Here is a 21940-nt window from a genome sequence, read left to right on the forward strand (position 1 = left end):
TGCAGCTTCCATAAGCACACAGTCTTGTTATGTAACACTCTCCCACCTCAGCTTGACTAAGGCAAAAAAGAAAAAATACTGGCTACATCAACATGGTTCATAGTCCACACATCCACACAGTCTGGCAATTCTGTTGCTTAAGTTCAGTCTCACCTATTAGGATCTCTTTCAGAGCTCCACATTCAGTTTTCCTGCCATGTAAATAAGCAAAAGGTCTGTCTGAGGCTGAATATACGCTCCCATTAATGATGGGGTCTCACAGGAGATGATGAAAAGCAAACAGTCCCTAGACTAGTCGCCCACCTGTCAAACACTCCGGCCAACTTTGCCATGCTGGGCTTCACCCAGCCAGTTACACCATCTCCCAAGTTAAGTTTGCAGTGGGGCATGTCAAATTGCCCCAGCCTTGCATCACCTTTTATAATTCTGTAAATAACCTGCAAGAAATGGTACACCGGTTTGGACAGATATCACTGCAATGAAAAGCAATGTTGACTCGTGCTGTGAAAATAGGAAATAATGGCTGGAACCACTTCTACTGTCGGAAGTCCAGGACTTCACACTCACTGCTCTGCTTTTTAATCACTGTTTAAAAAGCAGTAATGAATCAATTTTTCAAACAGGCAGAACATAAATTAAACTGGGGTGGATTGGCTCTACAGTCAATGCCTGTTTTTAAACACATAATATATTTCTGGTTAGTAATATCACTAGGAATTTCCTGATCAAGTTTTTCTTCCCGTGTTCCAATCTGAGGACCCTAATGCTGACTGCTGCTACAGTTCTGATCTTAGGTAAGACATGCTGTTAATGAACACAAGTAAACTGTGGACTAAACTTCCTATTGATGTTCGGGACTTGCTGATGTAGCTCGTATGCATACTCACATGTTTGGACTATATTGCTGTACTGCTCTGTTTACAGGTTTCTGATCAGTACTGCTGTCTCTCTAATCTACTTCCTTTAAGGGCCTTTCAACAGTCTCCTCAAACTCCTAAACACTTCTTCATTTTTTTCCCCTTCTTTTCTCTCCCCCATGTGCTGAGATGCCCCCTGTTGTTTCTTGCCGCTGACGTGAGTCCATTTGAGTTTGGCTGCTTTTGCCTTCCCAGTGGATCCTGTCCCGCTGTATAACCCCCCCATAAAATTTTGCTGCGCTCCTCCTAAAACGTTTAGCTAAAAAGTAAATTGCTAAAAAGTTTTCTTGGATTTCCAGACCTCAACTTGACCTTTACTGTTGCTTTTAACTGCAATATTAACTGCATCTTTTAAATTATATTACGAAATGAGGGAATATGCTGGAAACGGAGCTACCTGAAAATGCTTTGCTTCTTATAGTATTTTCCTGCTTTTTTACGTTCTGAGTGCTGGACAGCTGCTTAAAGGGGCCAATGACTGCTAATTGTTGGGACAAGGTATCAGGGGTCAGAGTTTAAAAAAGCTGGAATTAGCCTGTTAGGCCATTGCCTTAACATGCTCATTAAGGTCAGAGAAAAAGGTATCTGAGAGCTTAATTATCTTGAGGTACCCACATTATTTGGGTTACCCAAATGCTTTTTTCACTTCTGCAATAAAGTTTCCACCTTCTTGTGTGTTTCCACCTTCTTGACTGATTGCCATGATCCTGTAAAACTGTGATATTTTGGGACTAGGTTATCATATGAAATTCTTAAACTATAACACCCCTCGTATCTCTGGAAAGCTTGATGTGTGGGTTGTCTATGGCTCCACTGCTGTACCTGGTTGGATCTTTAGTCTCTGAAAGGATCTCCAGCAGTTCGTCGTTAGACAGAAAGAAGAAACGGGGGAAGAAGAGTCTCTTCTTCTCCAGGTACTCATTCAGGCCCTTCAGAATGAGCTCCAGTAACTCATTGCTTTTCTTCAGCTTCTCCAGCATCTTTTCTATGGCCACCACTGCCAAGACGTGCTTGTCCTAGGACCAAAGACACAAAAGATAAAAAAGATAAAAGAACATGTGTTATGCCTAAAACCGTGCAGTAATGGCTGACAATAACAAAACATAAAAAAACAATAATCTCTTATTCATATCTTACTGAAATATGCATGTTTTAAATGTCCAATGGACATCATTTTTGTGTTTGTTTTAAAATGACTGTAAACTGTGGTTTTGCACTTTTAGATTTTTTACCATTCTGTCCTAGTGGTACTTCTAGGGGTCTTGTGTATAGGAATGTAACCAAACCTAATTTAAAATATGACAAATATTATTGATTACATATAGATATAAAATACATTTTAATGGTTTAGCTTGTTGATTGGTCTGGCCATTTAGGAGCACTTTGTAGTTCTATAATTACAGATTGTAATCCACCTGTTTCTCTTCATACTTTGTTAGCCTCCTTTCACCCTGTTCTTTTGTGGTCAGGTATTATTTGGGTGGTGGAATGTTAGTGTGTGCCGCGCTGTTACGAGTGGCCCACATGGAATGTACTGTGTGAAATTTCTGGGGTTTTTTGGGGTAAAACTAGTCCAACTGTGGCCAGCTGTGGCTGTGTTCTGGCTCCCAGGTTCAGTCGAAGTCATCACCCTCATTCCACTGCAGTATGTGGGCCAGACAAAAGTACAAGTATGGGCCAGAACTGGGCCACAACTTGTTTGCTATCTGGGACCACTTTAAGAATACAGCAAAAACAGGCTTAATTCTAGAAATGCATTTTTATCTAAAACACTGAGAAACCATATCAGCCGACCATTGCAGTACTGCCGCAATTATGCACTGACCTTTTGTAATGTGAAAAAAAGCTTAGGTATAAAGTTTAGTTACTGCAGCTGGGGGAGAAAACACTTTCAACCCAAGGCACAAGCAGACACTCAGAAAAGGTTTGGTGTTTCTACTGTAGCTCTTTCAACTATCGAGCCCCAGCAGTTCAGACAAATTACCAAGAGATGAAAAAAGGCCTGTGGAGGATCGACACAGATGGGAGCTTTCATTTCAAAAACACAGTCATGTCAAATCCGCTGCTTTTAAGTTCCAAAAAAAGAAGAAAAGAGGTTGTGTTGTGGAGGTGTCTCGCACAACACCGATAACTAATTCAATCTGCTGCTTTTCAACCTCCCTCCAAAGGGTTGAGTCAAAGGTCTGCCCATCATCGGAGACAGAGGAAACGATTAGAAATGCTCCTTCCTTTCCTGTCTTTCCTTCACGCAGATGCTTTTCACCAAAGTCTAGAAGATAATCACTGCGCCCCCCTCCTTCCCTCCATTTCTGATTGCTATTGATTTTCTATTACCCACGGTGACTGGAGTTGAAGTGTCGAAGATCGTTTTTGGAACACATGGCAGAGGGGAAAAAATCAACAACAACAATATATATATAAAAAAACATGGTTTCTGAAAGGGGGAGTCTTAGCGTGGGTAATGAAGGGGCGGTGATGACAGTGGCGCTCGCCAAAGCTTCCTCCAAATCACCTTTTATAAAGCGTGAAAAGAAGCCATTGGGTGACTCTAATGGAAGAGAGCGTGGAGAAGCGAGATTAGAAGGGCCATTTTTATTACCCGGAGTCGCAGGACATTGCTGCGGATCGGAGCGAGCAGCTGCCTACAACATAAAGAGATTAATGCCCCACTCACGTTAAATGAAGAAATCAAATTATCGCCCACGATTCACCGTGGACAGACAAAGCCGCAGAGCGTGCTCATTGGTACGCCGCTGACATTTCTTTAGGCTGCGATATCAAGGGCTATTGTAATTATACACTAATTATGCTGAGGGTAATGACATCCGAGATAGCTTTAAACTGGTTTGAAGGAGTAGTTCAGCCAAAAAAGTGATAAAAGTAGTTAAACTACATGAAAAGTTTGCTTCTTTGGTTATGTAACAGCAATAGGAGGCTAATGTAACTACCACATATCAAAAAATGGCAGCTTGTGCTATACCAATAGACCTTTCTGGCAGTGAGTCATTCTTGTTACAGGCTAACCTTTATTATACCACAGCTACAATGCCTAGCAAAAAGATTTAACCCCTCTTTTTACCTATTTTGTTACATTACAACCTTGGTTGTGAAGTAAAATGAGAAAAATATATCTTAAATAAAAAAAACGAAAATTGGCATGTGCATATGTATTCACCTCGTTTGCTATGAATGCAATCAATTACCTTCAGTAGTCGCATGCTTAGTAAAATGAAGTGAAAATGAAACATCTGTGTGCAATATGTGTCACATGATCTGTCAGTATATGCACACATTGAAAGGCCCCAAAAGCTGCAACACCATTAAGCAAGAGGCACCACTAACCAAACACCATAAAGACCAAGGCGATCTCCAAACTAGTAAAGGACAAAGTTGTAGATAAGTACAAGTCAGGGTGGGTTATAAAAAATATCCAAATCTCTGATGATCCCCCAGAGCACCATCAAATTCATTATCATCAAATGGAAAGAACATGGTACCACAACAGACCTGCCAAGAGAGACCAAAGGTCATCTGTCAGACTTAAAGATTGCTGTTCACCAGTGGAAACCATCTAACTTGAAAGAGCATGAGCAGTTTTGCCTTGAGGAATAAGCAAAAGATGTGGCAAGCTCATAAAGACTTCTCCAAAGCGACTTGCAGCTGTAATTGTCACCAAAGGTGGCTCTACAAAGTACTGACTTTAAGGGGGTAGTAATGCACACTTATTTTGTCCTATTTTGTTTTTTATTTTTTTTTTAAAAAGCATATGTTCAAAATGATGGCATGTTCTGTAAATGAAATAATGCAAACTCCCAAATAATTCATTTTAATTCCAGGTTGTGAGGTAACAAAACAAAAAAATATATATATACTATAGTTCTAATCTTGCAATGTGACTAGCTCAGAGAGAACTATGAAGGAACCTATAAAAAAGGATCACCAGGCATTAAAAAAGTGTAAAATGACAGTTAGCAATCCTTGTGAGAAATTACTATATTATAACACTGATATTAAAGCAATACAAGCGAGGCCTGGTGTCTTTAGGGGGGTTTACACAGCTCTAGGATCATAAATTGGCTGTTCCCAAGCCCGGTCTTATTTCCTTGTCCTCTAATCACTGCTAAGCAACTAATGCTATTTACTTTGCCACTTTTTGCCACTTTTTGGGCTAACAATAGCTAAAACATGGCTCAGTGGTCTAATGCGCTACCACTATGGCCCAGGGATGGGGAGTTTGTATCCTGAGTGATGCCATTTTGCCATTAGCAGCTTGAGAGAGCATTGGTCTTGGTGGGTAAATGGAGCTCTCTCCCCTCACTACTCTTGAAACGATGTTGGCCGGCACAGGCGTCTGTTAAAAGTGGAGCTGGAGACCCGTTAATTGACAGTACCAAATTGGGAGAAAAAGGAGGAAAAAAGCCAAACAATAGCTAAAACCCTCACCATGGCAGGATGCTTAAGTTTAGAAAGTTAAGTTTAGGATTTTTTTTTTTTATTCAACTTTTTATTTTATAAAACCCTGTGGTGATGCATCTTCCACAAAGTCCAGTAAGACCCTGCCCTTTTTTCTTATGAAAAGTAGACATTTAAACCCTACTTGCTAGTGTACATAACCAAAGTTTGGACACCCAACACGCCTTGCCTGATCACCTACAACTGGGAGAAACTGTGAACATTTTAACAAGAAAAGTTGACTTTTCACAAACATCTGCAGAAGGCCTTTCTCTCGCAATCCTGCTGTCTTCTTCTCTCCCTCAACCACCCCCTACCCCCCGTCGGTTGTACTCTTGCTCGTTTAACCAGCTTCTCTTTGAAGCTGAGGCAGGTACGGCCGTCATGCTGGTGCTGGAGGTGCAGCGTTTTTACTTTCTGACACCTATATGAGAGCAGCTTTTGGTTGAGGAGAGGAGGGGATCACAAAGAGATGCAAAGCTTAATTAAATAGCTTGTGTTTTTGAAATCATTCAGCAGCCGTTTTTATCTCTTTACTCGTCAAAAGGGAAGAGCGTTGCTGAGACACTGAGGCGGGTGAGCAGTGGGTGAGCGGTGGGTGAAGAGAGACACCATGTGGTGATGTCGATATTGGGAGTTACTGGACTGTCTCGCTCCAGCTTGAGAATTCCAGCTTGTACTATGTATGCAGTCAAATCAAACTGTCAAGGTTGTCCTTTAACAGATGCAGCCAAACCTGTCTCCAGAGTCTCGCCTGTTTTTTTTTTTGTTTTTTTCCGCATCTATGCATTTTCTTGCCTATTTCATTATTTGCTGAAGAAAGGAAGCAACCTGATTGAAGTATAAGCTGCTACAGTTGGTCTGAGGGCTTCGGCAAAATGTAATCGAACAGCTACTCAAAAACAGACTCACACATTTTTCTGTAAGCCCCTTTCCTCTGTGGTGATCTCATTTTCTCTGTGATGCGCCAGGGTTGAGTCCCCCAGACAAAATCTATAATTTCTATTTGATGCCGATGCCTGTGGCGTTTTTCTTTTTTGGGGAGAATGACAGCAGATAGGATATCGATGTGTCTCATTTCATAGCAGTCGAGGATAGCAACTGCACCCTAAAGAGTCTGGAGAGAAACAGTGGTGTACGTGTGTCTGAGGCAGTAAAGTAAGGCTAATTAAAACACCCAGCTCCACGCAGGTATAATCAATAGCCCAAGTGATGGCTTTGTTGTCATAACATAGTGTACTTCTACCCAGACTGTGATTAAGTATATATGCTCATGATGTTAATAAAAACAAACTAATAAATAAAAAAATAAATAATAAAAAGGGCTATATAACGTTATTTAGAGCTATATAGAGCAGAGCTAAGTTAGCTTTCCAACACAAAAAGACGTACTGGAGTACTGTGGGACAGCATATTCAAAGGAGAAAAGAACCTGAGTCTAAAGTTGGAGGCACTAAATTGAAAACATTCACCCAAACATCCATATGTCTCTTATGCTCCGTTTGAGTGGGATTGGAGATTGGGAATTACCCCATATTGCCCTCGAAGTCAAGTGGGAAACTCTGAATTCTACATAATACACAAGTTTACATGATGTAGTGCATTTGGCGACCTTTTACTTTATCCGTATGTGTTTAAGTTCACTTTTTTTGTTTGCACTCTAATGTTCAGCTGACTAATTTATTTCATTTGATATTTTGCAGTGTTTGTGTCTCAATGTTGTTGTTTTTAGTGAGCGGATCATTCGACAATCATCTGAACGGATTAAAGTTGTATTTACTGGTATATACAACCTTCCAACGAGCACTCAGGCGCAGCATTGCCATTTTGTGGAGGGGAGACTCGGTTATTAAGCTCCGGGGAAGCAGATGTGGCGGGTACTTATGAGGCTCTTAGCTACCTAGATTACCTCACAGGCTAATGTTTTACCTGATAGTCTCACAAGCACCCAATGAGTCACCAGAGCCTTATGACCAAGCCATTTTTCTGGTAAGGATGTTCTGGTGTTGATTTCGCCTCTACAAAATGGTAAAAACATATGGATGTTTGGGTGGATGTTTTAAATGTAGCGCCTTCAAGCACAGACGCAGGTTCTCTCCTTTAGAAGGCAGTGAATGGAAGTTATGGTGCCCCACAAACAAAATTCTCCTCTTCATTATTGTGACACCCTCTAACTGATCATATTACACTACTCCTTTTGAATGTTTATTATCGCTGTGGTTGTAATCTGTGTCAGTGGTACTGCAGTGGTACTGCTATCACACCGGAAGCTCAATACAAAATAAACAAAAATGGTCAACGCCCATTGTGTAATGGAAAATTAGAAGTTTAGCAGAGGCACAACATACATATTTTCAACACGTGGTCAAAATTATACATACAGTGTCAAAAGTATGCATTCATGACATTTGGTAAAATGTCTCTTAGCAACCTAACCAACAAGCGTTCCCAACCACCTTTGACATGTGCTTGAGTCTTAGCCATGTTGAAACACTTAACTGTTCCAAAGTTTAAACGTCTAGCTGCTGGTTTGAGGTTATGCCGAATAATTCAGAGGTACTCTGTCTTCCATATTATTCCATGCATGTACAATGTACCAGTTCTACCCAGAGCATTATGCTACCTCCACCATGCTACACAGTTGATACAGTGAATACTTCATCTTTACTCAACACTTTTGTCTCATCTTTCCTCTTGAAAGATTTTACTTTGTCCATGTTATTTAGGCAAGCTTGAAGGTGTAGATTTTGGAGCAGGTGCTACTTTCAGTCCATGGTGATGTACATGATAAAAATTGCCTGAAGGCCTGTGCCTTAGTGGTTCTTAGGTTGCTCCTGAAAATCTCAGCTGATTGTGACACTCTGGGGCTTCTTACAGACATCTGCAAAGTGGCTACACATCCCAATAATTTGTACTTGTGTACAGTTGTTTTAACTGATGATTTTGGAATCTGCAGTCGCACTGAGCTCCTTGGACTTCCCCATTGCACTGTGTGTTGGTCAACCCATTTAGGATTGTCAAACTGTAGTCAATTATGATCACTAATAGAAAGTTACTGCTCTGGAGTCCAAGGCCTTTCAGCCTCCTTTGAAGAAGTTTGATATGCCTAGCCATTTTTAGTATTTCACCTACATAAAAGCATTGATCCTAAAGTGCTCTCATGGTCTTGATTTTTTTAAAAGACAGTTTGGAACTTTCTGCACCACTGAATTTATAGTATGTATAGTGGGGGCAACTATATTCTTTACACTATATGCATCCTTTTTACCCAGTGTTAATTTCATAAAACAGTTCAAAGAAATCACTAACAAACACAGCACTCGTGTTTGTAAACTTCTGACCTTCCGTTTTTATTTCATCAATGAAAACGATCAGAAAAAATCTTCTTAGTTTGAACTTGTGTAGTGATTACTAAAAGGCACACAAACTGATGTATAAATGCCTCAATATTGTTTTGTAGTTAGAGTTGGTAAGATAAACAAACCTAGCTGTCGCAATACCCTGCCTGAATGTTGACACACACAAAGCTCTGTGAAAAAGAGGAAAAAGGCATGCCGGTTTGATTGAAGCCGGCGCTCTGGGCTTCTCTGGTTCTGAAAACAGCAGAAAAATGAACTATTTCTGATTTACATTCCAATTACGTTTGGTTCCCTGGAATGAGGGGGCTTTGAATAAAAAGGGCCATGTTTATTATTCACTTCACCAGAATATGTTACTGTTCAAAACTTGTGTTTGCAGTTACATGTATAAAATGTTCTCTCTCTTGTGGCAGGATATAATAATAATAATAAGAAGAAGAAGAAGAAGACGACGACTTTATTACATTTATATAGCACCTTTCTCAAACCCAAAGACGCTCCACATCAGTACCCGTAACAGTAAGGAGAAAAACCTCCCCAGACCGAGACTTAGCTGGCTCACATAAAATCTCTGCCCAGTGCCCAGTGACATTTCACCAGCCCAGAAAATGTCCCAGTTGCAAGGCAGTCACTCTGATGACAGGGCGCAAAACATCTGTGGCACAACACAGAGCAACTCCAACAGCAGGCTGTTAAACTGCCACGTGAAGTAAGAATTAAGACAGGCAGGTGTCCAAAAAGCCCTTGAGCTTTGAGAAAACTTCCGAGCCATGTCCAAAACCTTTAACTAACAGGGAAACATCCCAACAAGCACACACTAGCACTAGAGTATGTAGACCAATTATGGTTTCAATCATCATTCTTTTACATTAAAATGTCACACCCCTGATATTTTTTAAAGACCAGACTAACTTGCTACATTATATTGTATGTCTACTGTTTCTTCCAGTGCTTCATGTCAAATAAAGACTATTAAAAGGAGAGACTTTACAATAGAAATGGCCACATTGCTGTGAGGATTTGGTGCATTCAGCCACAAAAGCATGAATAGGTCAGGCACTGATGTTGGATGATTGATTAGGGCTGAATCACAAACACAATTCCAATTCATCAATATATTTGATGGATCTTCACCACTCCTAAGAATGCAGTTCTGCAGTTTCACTGCTTTACAGCTGAATGACAGGTGGGGGGCTGTGTACCCCTCTGGCTGATACATTGAACTCCGTGATCTTTAGGCTAATGTGTGGCTGCCCCAGAGCAACCCATTTTACTGGCCATGCTTTTCTATGGAGATTGAACAAGCTGTGTGTATGGAATAGCAAAGGCATAAGAGATTTAGAGTGGCACTCCAGACTCACCAGGCTGACTTGCTTCATGGTGTCCCTCCAGGTTTTATCCACAGCTGTAAAGCGGCGCCCCTCCTCAGGCATCTGGGCCATGATGTCTGGAGAGCTGAAGATAGGCTCCAGGTAGAGCCAGGTAGACTGCACCTTTAGCCACTCGTCCAGAATCTCTTGAAGCAAGAGCAGTTTACCCTCCCAGTCTCTGAGGCGCAAACACATATGACACACAACTTCATCTGTCCATCCATACAACAATATAGAGGCTTAACACAATGTGATTTTAGTGATTAATATAAAACTTCCCTGCCTCTTGTTGGCAAAAACATAGTCAAACGTCTAAAAATAACAAGAATTTTGTATTTTAAAAGATATGACCCAATACATTGTGCTTAGTATGACAACCTGCAGAACACACTTACCGGATCTCAGCCTCAAAGGGCTTGATAAATGGTGAGCCACGCATGGTTTGTGTCTTCACTATGTGGTCATCCAGTAGCATCTGGATGTCATCCACAGAAGACAGGATGGAGGTGCCGGTCTCTCTGTAGGGCAGGAGGGTGAATTCCATGGCAGCCCATTCTCCTACCATGCGCTCCATGGCCTTCTCCAGGGAGAACTCCTTACTAGCTGCCTCGCTGATGTTCTCAAAGCTAGGCAGATGGGACTCCAGACGCATGGGTATGAAGTGGGCCACACAGGCTGCCTCCTCCACAGCCTTGAGGGGAAAGCCCACCACCTCTGACATGGCCTCCCAGTGGCGGTCACGCAGGCCTGGATTACACAGCACCTGTAGGGGGACATATTTTTGGAGATGGAATTAAGTGAGAGAGGTTTTATGGATGTAAAGTACCAGTCAAAAGTTACATCAAAAGTCATAATGTTAAAGTGCCCATCACCTAGATTTTTGTAACTTATTCCACTTATAACATTTGTGTGGGTTTATGTACCGAAAACAGTGATGATTAATTTTACATGAGCATTTCCTCTCATTATCCCTTTGGATTAAACAGGTTTTAATTATTTTTTTGGAACTTGAAATGTTGAACCACAATTATGTATACTAATTGTAAATTGTGTAATTTACAGTAGTGAATTACCTTATTGAAATCATTAAAAGTTGCTGGCCTAGCTTGACCCTAGACCGAGAGAAGTAAGGGCCCGTCCCCTTGTACAACCTAAAAGAACATCCTTCTCAGACCAACCCGGCACTTTCCATTTCTGCTCTGTCAGCTTGCTAGCTTTGTTACATCTTATCTTATCTAGGAAAGGTAAAGGTGCCACAGCCTACCACTGTGTTTTTAATGTAGTTGTTTTTGTTAGTTGTTTTAAGTCATATTTTCTCTACTATTTGATATATCTACACTGGTTCATATATGTACATAGTGTCTGGTGTCTGGTCTGGCAGAGGGTCTGTGCGGAGAGACCACTCTCATTTTCTGTTATGGCCTGCCCTAGAGTGGGTCATAACAATGTGGAAGTGGATTTGTGTAGGAGTTCATTACTATGTGTGCCTCATTGAAATTACATTGCAAAATAACTGCTATGTGTGCTATTAAACGTTGCTAGGTTACTAGCAATTTACTTTGTGTGCTTTGATAAAAAATAATTTATGTTAGATAATAGCTTAATAGTTAAGCGCTAGGTAACTAGTTATTTACTATATGTGTCCCATTAAAAAATAAAACGGTCCACCTACACGTTGCATAAAAACTGAGAAATGTGTGCTTCTTGTGATATTACAATTCCATTTTGAGGAACAATATTAAATTCCTAGTTGCTCCTGAAGGTAAAACTCACTCAATAAAGACCTCTAATTATTCACCCTTATCATTCCACACATAATGAACATCGGCTAGTGCAGGTGCACATTATTTAAGCATGGATTTGTTTGTTTTTCCTTGAATAGATTTCCCAAGTATTGAATAGCTATAGAGACTGGCAGACTGCCAAGGAAGACCAAAGGGACCCGTTACATTAGACGAATGAATATTCATCTAAGGAAGGCGTCACATTTAGTTTCAGTCACAGCACCTGCACCAAGGGGATGTGCTCTTTAAAAGCCTCCACCTCCTCCTTCACACGGGTGGCGATGTCAAGGGCCCTGGGGGACTCCTGGAAGGTCTTCTCCAGCTTGTAGAGAGTGCGCCAGTAGTTGCTGACGTCGCTCTCCACCTTGTCTGGGTTGACAGAGGTGAGAGGCCCATCAAGCCACTGCTTGTGCTGGGTCTGGAACTCAGACGCTGTCTGGTACAGATGTAGGTACGGCAGCAGTTGGTCCTGGACCTTCTTGCGCTGTGGGTACTGGGAGATGGCCCATTTGTACGCTTCTTCTTCTGAGTTGAAGCCCTCGATCTGAGGGGATAATGGAGATGAAGGTTAATGCTTCTTATGTGTTTGGAAAAGTTCAGCTTTTATTCTAGATGTCCCACAGTGCCTGGGTATTCATCACTCGTGTTTCTCTGAAAACCGAGCTCTAAAAACTGGAGAATATCTGTAGTTGTAGTCATGCCCACAAAAGCTAAGCTTGATATATATCGATTTTAGCCATTTTAAACTTTGGTTGGTGAGGCTTTCCCGACATTCAGGGTAAGAAACATTCCAGTTAAAATCCTACTTGAAACTCAGTATTAAAGTATTTAAAGTATTTTTAAGCACCTAAAAGTAGGCTACCATGGTCAATCAACTGAAAGCTAGATTTGCTACAAGACTGTATCGAATTAATCTTTTTTCCATCTGAATCAGCATTCTCTGCTGATATCAGCCCAAATATGATACCCATTAATACTGATATGCAATCTCAGTTTAACAGATATTTTAGTTAATGGTTAGTTAAGCCCAAGGTGAGCATCTTGCTACATAAAACGGAAAGAGAATGTTCTATTACCCAAATACTTCCAGCAGTGAAGCACTGCATAAACTACTGTTTCGGTTTCAACTGACTCACCTTCTCCATGGCAGCCTCCAATTTGGAGTTGAGTGCCTGAGCTTTTTTCAGATATTTGCTGAGCTCAGAGAGGTCCCCGAAAGTGTCAAACTCCTCTACCTGCTTGCCGTAGGTCTCCAGCTCCTCCACAAACCTCTCACACCGCAACTGTGAGCAAAAGTGAGTCATTAGTAGCAGAATTAGCACCAGAGTATGATTGATAATGTGGTCTGGCCAGTTTGAGAGCGGTCGTCTTGTTATGCCCGCTGTAAATGTGCTCTCTGTCTCATTGGATATCATTGTGGCTATAATAAGAGGCCTTTTTCTCAACTTTGATGTTACTAACAGGTTGTGAAGTTAAGCTTGCTGTCATTTACCCTTGGTTACTGGTGTTTGTGTCTCTTTTTCAGACGTTGTACACAGTGTCCTCTGCTGTATGGAAATGTTTGTGGTGTTTAATGCCGTATATGTCACCTATTGCTCTAGTTCTGCGTAGAGGTTGTTAAGTTTGTTCTATGGTATTGGATGTTCTGAACGTGCTGCCAATTACTCCTTTAACACTTTGAAGTCTGACAACTCTGGAGCTAGTAGTGGAACCTTTTTTAGTGCACTATATAACCATGTTTAAAAAGGTTATTTAAAGAGAATATACTTTTATTTAAAGCCACTGCTTGAAATAACCCTTTAAATAGTGCATAACTGCACTATTTAAAAATGAACAGTTATGTGCAGTTATGTGATAAGCTTTATTTACTTTCTGTTTACAATATGTAGGACACATTTATAAATCCCATGAACTGTATGTTATATTATAAATCTAATATTTACTACTATAAATGTATATTTTATTATTCAGCAGTTACACTACAAGAACAAAAGTATTAGGGCACCTGCTCATTCACTGTTTCTTCTAAAATCAAGGGTATTAAAAAGAGTTTCTTCTGCTTTTGTTGGAATAACTCTCTCTACTGTCCAGGAAAGAAGATGGCTTTCTACTAGATTATGGATTGCATTCAGTGACAAGAGCATTAGAGAGGTCAGGATGTTGGATGATCACCACCCCACCACATCCCCAAATCCACAACTCATCCAAAAAGTATTGGATGGAGCAACTTCCATCATTCCAGAGAAGACGAGAAGTTCCACTGCTCTACAGCTTAATGCTTAAAGCTTTATAAACCTCTAGCCCATGCCAGGTATTTGGCATGGTGGCAACAGGTTCATGTTTATCTGCTCCAGAGAGTCCTATTCTATTGGCAATACTTGTTCTGTCCGCATCAGCAATTGGGTGCAACCTAAAGTTAAAGCTGAATGCATTAATTTGAAAGGGTGTCCACAAAACATTTGAACAAATAGTGTATAGCATTATCACTATGCAAGCTTTAAAATAAGGTTTGTAAAGTCTTGAAGTTAATGGTGTTAATATAACATTCCAGTATGTTAGTATGTTGTTGCTGATAACAGATGTTAATTCATGGATTCTAAGGATTAACATGGTTTTGTGTCGCATGTGTTGCATCCCTCTGACCTTGAGGCCATTCTGAAACTGCACAGTCTTCTCCTTAATGATTTCTCTGTGCTCATCAAAGACAGAAGGCATGCGCTTTTGCCACTTAAAGGCTTCTGTGTTTAGCCGCATGTCCATGGGCTTGAACATCACATAATCAATCAAGAAGAACAGGCGCGTCTTTGAGTCATTGATCTTGAGCTCCAGCATGGGCATCTCCTTGGCCTCAACCTTCTCCATGTAGGCCTAGTGTAATAGAGACAAACAGAAGAATGGAAAAGTCAGACATGGCGGTTTGACAATTATAGAGAGTGTTGCTCCCTGCAGTTGTTGACAAGTTTTCATAAATTAACAAATTATTTGAATTCATGAGTGAATGATTTTTGTTATGAAGATTTCATTATGTAGAGACCTTCAAGGGAATCACTGGCCTAAAGTCTGAATATCTGCACAGTATAAACTAACAAACAAAGAACAAAGTGACAAAATGAGTTGGAAGCAAAAAACATACTTTAAAGTTTAAAGTGTATCACCTTAAGTGCCATGAGTTCTTGTGTGTTTGAAGGCGTGCTGAGGGCTTTTTCAACAATCTTCTCAAACTCCTTACATAACCTGTAGGTAGAAGACACAAAAGTAGGACCAAATATAAAGCTGTGAGGGGTCTGTGTGTGCTGCCGCCTACCAAAAGAAGGTGACGTCCGTGAGGCACTGTTACCCAATAGAACTCCAATTCCCAGAACCCCTAGGGGTAATTGGTGACAACCAGACACACCTGGTGGTCACAGCATTTAAGCCTGTGCCAAACAACGCTTCTCTGTCACACCTTTATAGAGGGGGGACTGGAATGAGGCAGGGAGGGTGCACAAGGAGAAAAGAAATAAGTCTAAATGTGGCAGAATTATGAAAGAAAAGAGCTAAAAATAACTCAGCTCAATACTCTCCATAGTAAAGGGAGTAAGCTGAATTAATAGTAGGCTACAGTTATAATAAAGGAACCTTTGATATTGAGTTCCATTGTTTAAAGGGCTGCATTAATCAGTTCCCTCTCCAGAGAAACCGGTGCATGTTTTTGGTTGTCTTTGCTTATGTTAGTGCTGACTGTCCTTAGTCTAAGCTATGCCATCTTGGAGTCTTATTTGTTTGGTTTTCCTGCCTTTTTAAATTTTATTATTTTAAGGGGTGCAATTCGACCCATTACATGTGCTTGTTGGTGGTGCAGTGTTAAGGTGTTGGACCTCCATTACCAGCGTTGCTGGCTGAAATCCAACTGGGAGCAACTTTCCTCCCACAGTGCAAAAAACACCCACCGTCACATTACCCACATCACAATATCATAATTTAAAATTCCATCTGAGAACTTCCATCCAAGGAGAAAATTTCATATTGACTAATAATAATACCATGTTTTACCTCCCCTCTGACAACCCAATCATGGAGCAAAAACATGACCACATTTAACTTGCTTACTTAACCTAGGAACCCACATCACTGACAACAGAATTTACTGTTCATCAAAACTCTTTCCTCAAAATACCCTGGTTTACAAAGGCTTGAGTCTTATCAAAAGGTTAAGTTCAACATGGGGCAATTTAAACCCCAGACTGCTACTTTGGCTAATAATAAGTACTATAATTTTATGAATGAGCAGTTTAGATATGTTTGTGGTTGTTGTGGCACAAGGAAACACCACTACCTGCCAGTAAGCTACCACGTCATGTGGAAGACTGGGTTAAGTCTCGATCTGGGTGACTAAGCTGTGCTACAACAAGAAGAGTCCTTGAACAAGACTACATAACTTCAACACTATGTTGGCCCACCTCTGTGATACAAGTAACCTTGCAAGGGAAGATGCGATGTCTGGATACTTCTGGACATACAGTGTACTGTGACACATAAATTCAGGCTCAGTAGCATCTTTTCTCTTATATTGACCAGCTTAACAACTTAAGTAATAGATGTCTATTTCCTGTGAATAGCAGGTTGATTTTAACAGTGAGGTAACCGCTAGAAAGCATTAGCACTTACTTCTTGTTGAAAAGCTGGTGGTCCTGCAGCATGTGGGTGAGCAATATTTCTTTGAGCCCCTCTGCACGCTTGACCAGGGCATGGACAAGCTCATGTGACTGGACCTCAAACATGCCAATTCGTACCACCTACAGCATTTGAGGGTAGAGTAAGAACATTACTAGTGGTCTGTGATTTCTTGGTTCATATATGTTTTTAAATAGATATGAGAGTCTGATATCTGAGGGTTATCATGTGAACCATGTGTGCACTTCTACTTATCTACTCATTTCAGGATAGATTATTCCAAAAAAGACAAACTCTCATACACCATCACTTCCATTTGGTGCTGTGCTGCATCACAGGGAGGAAACTGAAGACTCTAGAGTGCTACTCAATGAAGGGGCCTCCATAAATGAAAGCTCATCACCCATTTCAACACTCTCGTTTTCCATTCACTCGCATTGGGCTGCCTTTTACATAGTGGAACTTCCATGCAAATTTCATTGATTTTAAATTTACATAAAGAGAACAATTGGACATGGCCTCGATTAAATTTTGCTGACCTCGATATTGCTTGTGTTTACTTGCGTGTATTTGAACAGATACATTCATTTTAGCCAGTCGCGCTGTTCTGTTCTCTCATCTGCTCTCTGTCGGAGGTGAGAAAAAGAGTGCAGTGTGCACAGTGACCAATTCATTATGAATCATAATAGTTTGGAATAGTTTTACTGCTGCTGTAGTCTTTTATGCTGTTTATTCATGCCATAAACAGACATTTGTAGCTTGTATTCCAATGCAGGACAAACCGAAACCACCTCAACAAGCCTCATGAAAGGGTTCTTGGGCTGTCATGTGGCCTGTGGTGTTGTTGTTGTTGTTGTTGTTGTTGTTGTTCAATGTGGCAAGTGATACAGTTGTTGCAAAACTCGCCTGACTGTAGACCGTGACACTGGTGGTCCAGCACCTTCCAGTTCATGGCATGCCTGTTTTGTGGGATCCTCCAAACCAAGTATGAAGACGTATTGGAACTTTTAGCACCATTAAAATAGTTATATAACTGGGAGTACATATATTTTTACCCTGTATGTGTCATTTGTGTCACTTTTAGACATTCACGGAAATCACTGAAACCCAACATTTGACATGATATTCATGTCCACGATGAGTGTTTTCTAAATTCTGAAGCATTGCTGTGAGGATTTGATTACGTTCAGCAACACAAGCATTAGTGAGGTCTGGATGTTGGATCATGACCCCACCTCATCCCCAACTCCTCAACTCATTCTAAAAGTATTCGATGGAGCACCAACCATCATTCCAGAGAACCCAGTTCCACTGCTCCACAGCTCAATGCTGAGAGGCTTTATAGCCCCTCATCCCACGCCTGGCATTAGGCAGAATGGGGACTAGACAAGCGGTGTGTGTGTGCAATTGCACATCTATGTCTGCAATGGTTGCAACTTTAAAATAGCTGAAAGCATTCATTAGAAGGAGTGTCCACAAACATTTGGATAGTATATATCAAATACAAGCAGCTAATTTGGTCAACTAGGCGAGTAGTTAATTTTGTGATTGTTTACTTATTTGCTTTGTGGTACTACACACCACTCACAACCTGCAATATGCTGCAAAAATGTTTTATCTTTGTCTTTTCAATTTACTCACTACAGTTTTGTAGGACATAACTGTATGCTTCTCTATGTTCTGAAAGCACAATCATTAATAAAACCCAGTGTCCAGTCTTTATAATAGACTTATGCATGAGGGAATGGAAAGTTCTTTGTTGCAGCTTGAGCTTTTGCGCTCCCTCAGTGGTTTTATTCATGTCCGGTTTATACAAAGGGCCTATTCAACTCTCCAGAAGTGGTTTATAATCCCAGTAATGACAACTCCAGTTTCTGAAAGATGTTTTCGATGTTACAAAAAAGAAAGCGACGAAACCATCAGAGCATGAACAAATATAATTTCTTGTTGGAGAGTTTGAGAGAGTTATTCCAATAGGCCTATGCTGGGTGTTAAACTTGTTGAAAAGAACAAAAGGGAAATGACAGCGAAAGAAATGCAATTAATTAAATCTAAGCTTACAAAAAAGCTTACTGTTGTGGTCCTTCAGGGTAAGATGTGAATATCCCTTCCGTACCGCATCTGATTTATTAAACTAATAAGAAAAATGCAAATACGGAGATTAATTAAAAAAATTCCTATTGATAAACAGCCATTCACAAAGGAGACCCAGGCCCATATGCATAAGGAATTCAGATGAAATGGGGAAATCACTCTCAGTTCTCTGGGAAGTCTGAGAGTGATGCAAATGTAGACATATTTGTTTTTACCTAGGAAAACATAAAGATTCTGAAATTAAAGTTTGTTATACTTCAGAAGGCCCATATCCTTCCTACCCTTTTTTTTAATATAATAAGAGTTTGAGATCATACAAACACTGCGTCCAAATGCAACATTCACTCTGAGCATAATGCAGTGCAGCCCATTTAGAACAGAGGTAATTTAATGATCCTAACATTAAAACCACTGACAGGAAAAGTAAATTACACTATCTCAATACAATGGCACCTGTCAAAGGGTGGGTATTTCGTATTAGACAGCAAGTGAACAGCCAGTTTTGGAAGCAGAAAAAATGGACAAGCGTAAGAATCTAAGGAATTTAGTTCAATTCAGTCATTACCTACTAATAGTGGGTAGTAGTAGTAATTAGGGACAACCGGTCACTGGATGCTGATGGCAAAGTGGCTTGGTTCACGATTCAGATTTACAATCCCCGAGCCATAGTTGTAGCGCATTAGACCGCTGAGTCACTTCTAGAGCCCACTTGACGCCCACTGGTATTTAACTTAATTTAATTGAATCCATTATTTCCTCTACCAATGAAATGTTGATAAAAGGCTAAAAGGAATGTTTTACGCTTTTTGCTTTTTGAAGATCAGACACAGAATGGGCTGTCGTATGTATGCTGTTTCAATCTTTTCTAAATTAAACTGACCTTACTGGAGTTATATATCTCCTCAGCCAGCTGCTGGTAGCGTGTCACCTCCATCATCATCTCCTGGAAGGAGTGCTGATCACGCAAGAACTGCTCAACATCCTCCTCTGCCTGCTTGGACACTAGAGAAGCGTATTTGTCGTACAAGCGGACATGCTCTAGTGGTCCAGAGCTCTCCTCGCGAATAACCCTCTGGACCTCCTCCTTTTGGGTCTGCACGATTTCAGGCAGGATGATTGGGTTCAGGCTGCTGGCTGTCTCTGCGTTCGGCTGGGTATGGGTATAGATAGACAGATAGAGCAAACAATGCATGCTAATACTAGCAGTCAGGCATTTTGCTGCAACATATACTCATCATAGTCAAATATAGATTTATTTTACACGGAAAAATGACATTTACTTCATGCAGAATAAAAAAAAACTAATTGCTGAACAGATTTAATATTTGCCATGACAAGGTAAATTTTAGCAGGTCAAAATTGACAGGTCTCCTGCCCTCTCAGCACATTTGAAAAATGCATGTTAGGGATTCGAGGTGGAGGCTAGGTAGAAAGCAGCAACTCAGATGTTCTTCTGCTTCTGCAGCAACCAACGGGCGTCAACATTCGAAAGGTTGCTGCCATGATGTTAGGACATGCTAATATCTCACAAAGTTTGATGTCACATTCCTCAAGAAGCGTAATAGCCAAAATCCTATTCGTGCAGGGGAAAATAAGTTGTCTTTCCATTGCTGTGGCAATGTTGTAGTGTACTTCTGATCAGGCAGAGAGGTGAGACATTCTGTCACAGTCTAATTAACATTTGTAAACCAAGTCAATCAGCAACAACTGTACTCTACCCGGTTTTCAGTCACATAACATGCAATGTTTGTGTGAATGAGAGGCCACAATGTCACAATTTGAAATAAAATACTGTGTAAACCACTAATATAGTGTACTGTGAGGAATCACACTCGGTATAACTCCTTTTCTCCTTGATGCTGATGAAAACTATGTGAATGTTTTAAATCATTGGCAAAACTGAGATTCGGTAATTTGGTAAGATGTGGCAAATTGACCTAACGGTACCATATATATTTTTTTTTATTTGCTTTTGGCCTTCTACTTTTGGCCTGTAGGGTATATAATATCCTTAACTAAAACAATAACCAAAAAAAGAAAGAAAAAATACAGCCTTACCCATTCTGAGTAGAGCTTCGTCTCGACTCGAGGTACCAAGCTGATGGACTTCAGCATTGTGTCATAGACATTCAATAAGATGACCTCAAAATCTTGGAATTCAGGCTCAAACTTGATTTTATTCTGCTCCAGGATCAACTGCAGAACAAAGCCTGGATGCTTGTAGGCCCTCAGCGACTGCTTTAGGGAGAGAGTAATAACTCATGAGTAAATAACTCATCATGAACATTGTTTTTGTAACTGATATGTAAAGTAGTAAATGTTGACAGTGTTTGTTTTTATCAATGAGTTGTATTAATACAACAAAAGCGGTACTTCAACTGGGTCCTGAGCTATTAGGCGTGTGTAGTCATGGATGGATTCCAGGGCCAGACTCTGGAGTTGGGAAGTCATGAGCGCAGCTGCACAGTTGAAGAAGGACTGCAGTTGGGCTGGATTAGCATCTCTGGGGACCAGTTTGCGCTTGTTCTCTTGGTAGTAGATGTGATGCACCGCAGGAAACCACCTATTTGATGTAAGAATCGGCTTCACTTTTCTTTGGTAGATTTCCAAAGATCCACTAAAGATCCACCAACATCAATGGAGTTAAGTGTCACATCATGCCTAGCTTGGGGCTAGAGTGTTAAATATGGCTATCGTAAAGCACAGCTTTATGTATTTAATGCAACTGAACTCTAAAAGATAGATTTAAATGACTATGGAATGTAACCCTAGCCTTGACATTACCCTTAAATCAACCCTAAATCTTAACCTAATCTAACCTCCGGTGAGCATCTATGATCCATCCATCATACTGATATCCCATAGTGCTCTAATAAACTAAAAAATAAAAATTAAGACACCACCATATCAAATTAAATGATGTTTTAGCCCATCTGTTCACACAATGCTGTACATCATTCATAACTGGTTAGTTTCTGACCACAGGGCACTGGACACTGTTGTATAAATTTATCAGGAAAGGTTTTCAATTAATTAAGTTGATTTGTGGATTTTTATTATAATAAATAGTTATTATACTATAATATGTTTAATGTTCCATTGCTGTTGATTTTGTGCATTCGCAACCAAATATAGTCTATGCTAAAGTCCTGATATTTGGCCCAAAATCTTGCAATGTGACACATTGTGGATACAATTTCTACAATGACCAATAGAGAGTGACAAGGCATGAATGATTCCAGCATTCCCTAAGGGTAAAAGGGCAAGCTGGTGGTACAAGGTATAGGATTTCTAATAATGTACGTGTTGAG

General features: G+C 40.4%; 1 protein-coding gene across 1 annotated transcript in view; it reads right to left on the reverse strand.

The window, feature by feature from the left end:
• The window catches only part of dnah7 (dynein, axonemal, heavy chain 7), a 160696-nt gene that overhangs the window by 130003 nt on the left and 8753 nt on the right, over positions 1-21940 (reverse strand). Inside the window, exons 10-20 of the mRNA XM_072686501.1 lie at positions 21009-21192; positions 20688-20867; positions 19510-19779; positions 16530-16657; positions 15038-15116; positions 14526-14750; positions 13019-13165; positions 12106-12426; positions 10494-10861; positions 10090-10276; positions 1740-1933 (exon numbers count right to left, since the gene is read on the reverse strand). Of these exons, the coding sequence (XP_072542602.1) occupies positions 1740-1933; positions 10090-10276; positions 10494-10861; positions 12106-12426; positions 13019-13165; positions 14526-14750; positions 15038-15116; positions 16530-16657; positions 19510-19779; positions 20688-20867; positions 21009-21192 (2283 nt within the window). The remainder of the gene's footprint in view (positions 1-1739; positions 1934-10089; positions 10277-10493; positions 10862-12105; positions 12427-13018; positions 13166-14525; positions 14751-15037; positions 15117-16529; positions 16658-19509; positions 19780-20687; positions 20868-21008; positions 21193-21940) is intronic.

Source organism: Salminus brasiliensis, chromosome 8 (genome assembly GCF_030463535.1).
Source record: "Salminus brasiliensis chromosome 8, fSalBra1.hap2, whole genome shotgun sequence".
Taxonomy (NCBI): Eukaryota; Metazoa; Chordata; class Actinopteri; order Characiformes; family Bryconidae; genus Salminus; species Salminus brasiliensis.